This window comes from Oryctolagus cuniculus, chromosome 17 (genome assembly GCF_051225735.1).
Source record: "Oryctolagus cuniculus isolate XC-2025 breed Fujian yellow rabbit chromosome 17, ASM5122573v1, whole genome shotgun sequence".
NCBI lineage: Eukaryota > Metazoa > Chordata > Mammalia > Lagomorpha > Leporidae > Oryctolagus > Oryctolagus cuniculus.
In genome coordinates, this window is record NC_142883.1 from 25,930,492 (window position 1) to 25,937,167 (window position 6,676).

Consider the following 6,676-nt stretch of genomic DNA (forward strand, 5'->3'; position numbering starts at 1 on the left):
TGCGTGTGAGCTTAAGATCAAAGAGCAGCCCTGAGGTGACCTGGCAGCCGTGGTGGCGGCAGTGGCGGTGGCCACTGGCTGGCAGGGAACGCCAAGCCTCCAGGCACCACGGAATCAGGGCCACCACGGCTAAAAGCCTCCCAACTTGGCTCACCCAGATTGGGGGCAGCCTTGGGGCCGACACACCTGCCACTCGCAGCCAGGTGCAGCCCAGTGCCATCGGCCAGTAGCAAGTTCCAGGGCTGGGGGCTATATCCCCTGGAGTCCACCCCTCACCCCGCACACCGGCCGGATGCCTCCCCAACTCCCAGGCCCTCCCAACAAGCGTCGTTGGCCACCAGCCTGTAGTTCAAAGAGCTCAGTGGTTCTTTCCCTCTTTTTTTTTTTTTTTTTTTTTTTATTAACATTATATATAAAGATGGGTCCAGTAGGAAGGCAGGAATGAGAAGGCTGGGAGGGCCGGCAGCTGGCCCGTCCCTGTCCCCCTGGGTGAGACTCTTGGAGACCCACGTCTGTCTGTCTGTCTGTGTCCTCGCTCCTGCACCTCCTGCGAGAGGCGATGCAGCCAGAGCCCACAACCCTGTCTCAGCTCTCACCGCACAGGGCGATCCGTCCGGGCGCCCGGGAGGAAAGGATCACATAAATAGGAAACCACAGGAGGGAGGAGGCTGCTCCCTCTTACTCTTAGCAAAAATACTTACTGTATATATAGCCACGGCACCCACCTCGGCTTTTCTTCCCTGCTTCACCCTTGTCACGGTGGAGGAAAGCTGGGAGGGGGCACCAGGGCAGGGAAGGGGCAGCGCCTGCAGCCCCCCCAGGCGGCCACCCCTACCGCTAAAGGCACAGAGTTAGAATCCCTTCTCTCCCGGGCACCGCATGCCCCCCACCCCTTTGCCAGCTCTGTCTCCAAGAGCACCGGAAAGGGGGTGTTTGGGGGGCTTGTCTTGCCTGGTTCGTCTCCATGGAGATTTGGGGTTTGGCGCCAAGGCCGCCAACTTACTGGAGGAGAGAGGAGGAGGTGAGGTGGGGGTGGGGGTGGGGGGCAGGACCAAGCGGCCCCCGCAAGGGGACGTTGGATCCTATCTGGTAACAATGCCCTTCGCTTTCCTAGTGTTCAACAGCTTTCAAAACCAAAGTTGTGCAAAGTCCTGTACAGGAAAGAAACAGTCCTTAGGAGAAGTATCGGCGACCCTTCCTCCTCACCCACCAGAGTGGAGGAGCGGAGGGAGGGGGCTCTTGCCTCTAAGCCACAAACATGAGCAGATCCTCATACTTGGGGCGTTCTCTTTGGTTTTCCCCTCAAATCTTCAGTGAGGGCCAGAAGTGCAGAGTGGGGGCCGGCTCCCCCCCCACCCTGAGGCCGGTCGCGATGTCCGATGTCTTGTTTTTTGGCAGTGAGGGCCTGCTCAGGAAGGAGGGGGCCGCAGGTGGCTGAGAAGGAGCCAGGCCCGGTGGGTTCGGGATCCACTGCCCCCGGCACCCCAGCCCCACCTGCAGGCATCCCCCGTGCCCGGCATCTTCAGTCTGGGAAGGTGATGAGCCACAAAAAGGCCACCCAGGCTCCAGGAGCAGGAGGGGAACAGCTGTTCCCGCTGGGGTGGGACGCTCCAACATCTGGAGGGGCACTCCCGGACCCAGGCAGGGGGAGGGAGGTGCAGGGGACATCCTTGGTCCATGCAAATGTCATCTGTCATCGGGTAGCTCTTGGGTCCCTGGAGGAAGGGGCAAGGGAGGAGGAAAGGGGGTGCCTTTCCCGCGTGCTCCTTGATGATTCCTGAGTGTCGGCTAGGACGGAGGCACCTTCCGCCCGGTCCCGGGGTGGGGGGAGCTCCTTCGTAGGGGGCGCAGGCCAGACCGGGCACTCAGTACACAGCCCCAGGGTTGGGCGGGGGCCCGGGAGAGGCGTGGTGCAGGGTGGCTGGCTGAGGCGGCTGCTGCTGTAAGTGGGGTCCACTCAGGTTCTGTGTGTGGTACCACGAGTTGGTGGGGTCGTCCAGGTAGCTGGGGGAAGCACTGTACGGGAGTGGCGGGGGCAGCTGGCTGCGGGCAGGGGCCGGGGTGGAGTGCGAGGAGGTGTCCCAGAGGGCCGGCGACGGCGGCGAGTTGCAGGCCATGGAGTCGCTGTTGTTGGGACTGTGCTCCAGGGGCACCTCCCCGTTCTTGTAGAGCTTCTTGAACTTGGAACGGCGGTTCTGGAACCAGATTTTCACCTGTCCAGGGGAAGGAAGGGATGCTGGTTAGCCTTTGGGAACCCTGAAGGAAGACCCTGTGGGAAAGCCAGCCCCGAGCGGGCGGGGGCCAGCACCAAGGCCCCACGACAGGAAGCTGGCTCCCTCCATCGGGGCCAGAACTGCAGCCAGGGGCATCGGACTGCCATGCTCCAACATCTGTCCTGCCGCTTGCTCGGTGTGACCTTGGCCAAGCTGCTGGGCCTCTCTGGTTCTTGCATCCCTCTCTACTGCTCAGGACTGGGGTGTGGGGGTTGGGGGGCGAAGGCAGCTCCCCTGCTTATGTCTTGGGGTCATTCAGAGACTCAAATAAATCCGGACATAGAGAAAGCTCACAGCAGCAAGCACTCTGAAAAGGCTGCCCAAGCTAGGGGGGGGCGGGGGCGGGGGCGGTGTGTGGCATCCCATGCACCTTAGCTCCCATGGGCAGAGGCAGGCACGCCAGAGACACACGCACCCACACACACACCGCCACACGCAGCAGTGTACCCAAGCACAGCTCAGCACACAGGACCCCCCCAGGCGTGAGCACCCACAGTCCCACACCTGGGCTTCGCCCGTGACCCCGGGACTCGGGAGCAGGTGAGCCACGGGTCCCCACGTGTCCCCTGGGGTATCTCCCCCCCCACCCCGGCACGACTCCCCACCCCATGACTGGTACAAACAATGAATCAGCTCCTCAGGCTGACCCAGATTCCCCGCGGCCCAGGCCCCACGCAGCCAGCCGCAGCCCGGGGCCCGCCTGTCCACACCTGCAGGGAGCCGGGCAGCCGCCACTCCTCCCTGAGCACTGCCAGGCTGCTGGGGCTCTGGCGACAGCCGGGGGCGGGGGGCCTCCTACTCTGGACTCCCCACGTCCCTTGGCTGGGAAGCCCTCTTGGCTCCTGGCGGAGGTGGGCTGGAGCGTGTGGGTGCTGAGCAGGTGTGCAACCATTTTAGCATCTGCTCTCCCCAGTGTGCACGCACACATACGTGTGCCTTCTACCTTTGTACCCAGTGACCCTGAATGACCGTCCTCACGGGGCATTCTCCCGATTGTGCAAACCACCAGCATGTGTCTAAACATACACATGTGTGAACATGCACCCTGCCCTCCCAAACACACAGACACACACACACAAGCCTATCCTGGGGGAGAAACACAACACGCCTGTGTTGTGACCAGCACTGCTGGGGCACTGGGGAGCTGGGGATTCAGGGCTGTGGGGGACATCGCTGCTTGTGACAGCCACACACCTTGTACAGGTTGCAAACTGCACGTTGCAACGGAGATTGAGGCTTGGAGGGCCCCAGCACAGGCAAAGGTTCCAGGAGCCTGCAGGACTCTGTAGGAGGCCAGCCAGGCTCAAAGGCCACTGGGGAGCCCCGGGGTCCCGCGCCCGCCCCGACACAACACCCACCTGTGTCTGCGTGAGGCCCAGCTGCGCGGCCAGCTCGGCCCGCTCGGGCAGCGCCAGGTACTGTGCCTTCTGGAAACGGCGCTGCAGGGCGGCCAGCTGGTAGCTGGAGTAGATGGTGCGGGGCTTTCGGACTTTCTTGGGCTTCCCGTTCACCATGCGCACCTCGGCTTCCGGCTCCTCCTTCACCGACACTACGTGGGGAACGCATGGGGAGAAGGGCGATTCAGCCTGGGCCTGCGCCTCCTGCGCCCTCCAGGGTCCCCGCGGGACGGCCAGCCCCCGCCCCAGCTCGCCGGTTCGCCGCGGGATGTCTCGGGGCCGCGGCGACAGAGCCGGGCCGGCGGCCGCCCACGCCGCGGCGCTCCCGGCTCCGCGCCCGGCCCCTGGAGCGCTGTCCCTGGCGCCAGCAGCCGCCCGCGCGAGCACCGCGGTGGCTTCGCGCACGACGCCTTCCCGGATCGCCTCCCGGCCCCCGGGCTCCGCGCTGGCCACCCTCTCCGTGCCCCTTCCCTTCGCGCTGCGGCCGCCACTCTCCCTGTCTCCCGTTGCCTCCCTTCAACTTTCTATTTTGGAAGAGTTTTGGATCTTCGGGAAAGTTTCAAGATAGTCCCCCCCCCCCTTTCTCTTCCTTCTTCCTTTGTGTCCCCTTCGTTCGTTCCCCTTCCCTCGCTCCCTCGGTCCGTCCGTCCCTTCCCCAGCCTCCTTGCGCTCTCAGCCCCCGGCGGCCGGCGCCCTCTCGCTCTAGATCGCCACCTTTTCTCTGCTTCGGCTTCTCTGCTTCTCTCTCTCGGCTTCCCTCCGCTCAGCCGCCCTTGGGCGGGCCTTATTCCACGTCTCCCCTCACCTCCACCCGCGGCTCCCCAGCCCCTATCCCAAGTCGAGTCCCTGGAGCTGGCCCTGTCCCGTGCCGGCCGGAGCGCCGCGAGGTCACCTCGCCGAGGAGGCGCCCCGACAAGCCGCAGCCCGCGCCCTCCTCTGCGGCTCGCCCGACGCGCGCCTCGCGGGCAGCCTCCAGCCTGTCTCCTCCGGCGGCCATCGGAGCCACCTTCTCAGCCCACGTCTGCCCCTCGAAGCTGTCCTGCCTCGTGCGGCGCGCCGGGCTCCCAGTGGCGGCTCCCACCCTGCCCGCGACCCCGCGGCGCTCACCTGGGTCTTGCGCCGGCAGCGGCTGCTCTCGGTAGGCGCCGTATTGCCGGTAGGACGCTCCGTAGGTATATTCCGACTTGGGCGAGTAAGCGCCCGTGCCTGCAAGCCCGTTGAGATTGAACTGGTGGTGGTAGGTGTAGGGGTTCACGGTCTGGCCGTAGGGCTGGCCCGCGTAGTAGTCGTGCTGGGGAGCGCTGTAGTAGCCCAGGTCGGTGACCGAGGACTCGGGCAGCGTGGGCGAGTCCTTGGAGCCCGCATGGCAGCTCAGCGAGCTGGAGATGTCGGTGAGGATGCTGCTGAGCTTGCGATCGAAGGAGCCGCTCATCCTGGCGGGCGCCGACCTTCCGCGGGCTGGCCTCGGCCGGGGAGCGCCCCGGCGGCGGAGGAGACGAGGCGGGGGTGTGTGTGTCCGGAGGGCGAGGGGAGGGCCCGGCCCGGCCTGCGTCTCGGGGGAGGGGGCGGCCGAGGGGCGCTTAGACCATCGCCAGCCGTGGGGGCCGTCGCCGCGCGCCTGTCCTCGCGTCCCAAGCCACAGTCAAATGCTGCCAGCTCCGCCCGGCCAGCCGGTTATACACTCAATGTTGGAGTCGAGAGGGAGGCTCCTGCGCGCTGATTGGCTGCAAGTCTTGCCTCGGAGGCAAAACATGCTCTCTGGCTCTCTCGCTCTCTCTCTCCCCATTCTTTGTTGTTACCCAAAACGAGCGCGCGCGCGCGCGCGCGCGCACACACACACACACACACACACACGGCGCCTTCTCCTGTCGCTCCAACTCAGATGACCCTTGCGGGTGGGGGCTCTTTGGAGGGGGCTGCTCTGTAGAGCTCCCCCCCAGGGCCTGTCAATCTGTTTCCCTGGCTGGGGCAGGACTTGGGTGCAGTGGGGGAAGGAAGGGACTTTGTCCACTGGGTGTGTGTGAGGAGGGAGGTGGGGGCGTGTGTGTGTGCGCATGTGTGTGTACATGCGTGTGCACCATGCAAAAGACAGGCAACTCACCCTGCTCAGAGTGGACTCTGGGCACTTGATAATGGCATCCCCTTCTTAAAATCAGAAGAAAAGAAAAAGAACTTTAAGTTGAAGGAAATGTTTGGATATATATTAATATCTGGTCTTACAATGCGGTCATAAAGCATAGTTTAAGCTTTTTTTTTTAATTTTTTAATGAATGGAAGGAAGTGGACAGGGCCAGAGTATGATTGTCGGCTGTCGTGGGTTCACCGTGCTTCTTCCTGGCCGAGGGACAATCCCTCTGGAGAAGGCCCGGGGCTGAGGCAGGTCAGTGTGCACTTAGGGGCTGATGGGGAGGCTGCGTGCACCAGCTGTCCGGTGATAACCTCATCGACCGCCAAACTGTGTGTGCGAGTTTCAGATCTGGTCCGAAGGCAGCAGGGGCCCTGGGGCTCCCACGAGGTTGGGTGGGACACAGGCTGGCCCCGTCACTGGGGTGCAGTAACACCAGGGGCAGAGTCTGTGCATTCTGGGTCAGCCTGGGCAGAGTGGGTGTTTTTGGGGAGCCAGGGTTTGGGCTGCTTGTACGCAGGGTGTGTGATGTGAGGGTTCCATGCATTCATTGCACAGCACTCGGAGTTGTGTTGATGCAGGAGTGTGTGTGTGTGTGTGTGTGTGTGAGAGAGAGAGAGAGAGAGAGAGAGAGACAGAGGGAGAGAGAGAGCGAGCATGCCTGGCAGCCTGTGGGGGTAGCAGTGGGTGTGTGAATGTGCAGCTGTGTGCTGACCTCCCAGTACCTCCCCCCCAGAAGCCGGGACCATGATGCTCTGCCCAACCCCCGCCCCTCACTAGGGATCCCGAGGAGAAGGCCCCTCCCTGTGGACCCCCAGCTCCTAGTCCTGCCCGTCCCACAAAGCCTGTCCCAGGGTCACCCTCGCTGCTCCGGACGCCTA

At 63.8% G+C, this 6,676-nt stretch overlaps 1 protein-coding gene across 1 annotated transcript; it reads right to left on the minus strand.

Moving 5' to 3' along the window:
• Window positions 1-399: 399 nt before the first annotated feature.
• Window positions 400-5,305, minus strand: DLX3 (distal-less homeobox 3). The gene is made up of 3 exons (XM_002719297.6): window positions 4,778-5,305; window positions 3,632-3,822; window positions 400-2,213 (listed from the first exon to the last, which is right to left on the minus strand). Exons 1-3 carry the CDS (start codon window positions 5,100-5,102, stop codon window positions 1,866-1,868), a joined length of 864 nt encoding a protein of 287 aa, XP_002719343.1. The 5' UTR covers window positions 5,103-5,305; the 3' UTR covers window positions 400-1,865.
• Window positions 5,306-6,676: the final 1,371 nt, after the last annotated feature.

Excerpts from the sequence above, each read along its gene's own strand:
- DLX3 (XM_002719297.6), bottom strand. The coding sequence starts at position 5,102 with ATGAGCGGCTCCTTCGATCGCAAGCTCAGCAGCATCCTCACCGACATC. Across the intron at positions 3,823-4,777 it reads GCTGCCGGCGCAAGACCCAG|TGTCGGTGAAGGAGGAGCCG; the intron begins GTGAGCGCCGCG and ends TTCCCCACGTAG. Across the intron at positions 2,214-3,631 it reads TGGGCCTCACGCAGACACAG|GTGAAAATCTGGTTCCAGAA; the intron begins GTGGGTGTTGTG and ends TCCCCTGGACAG.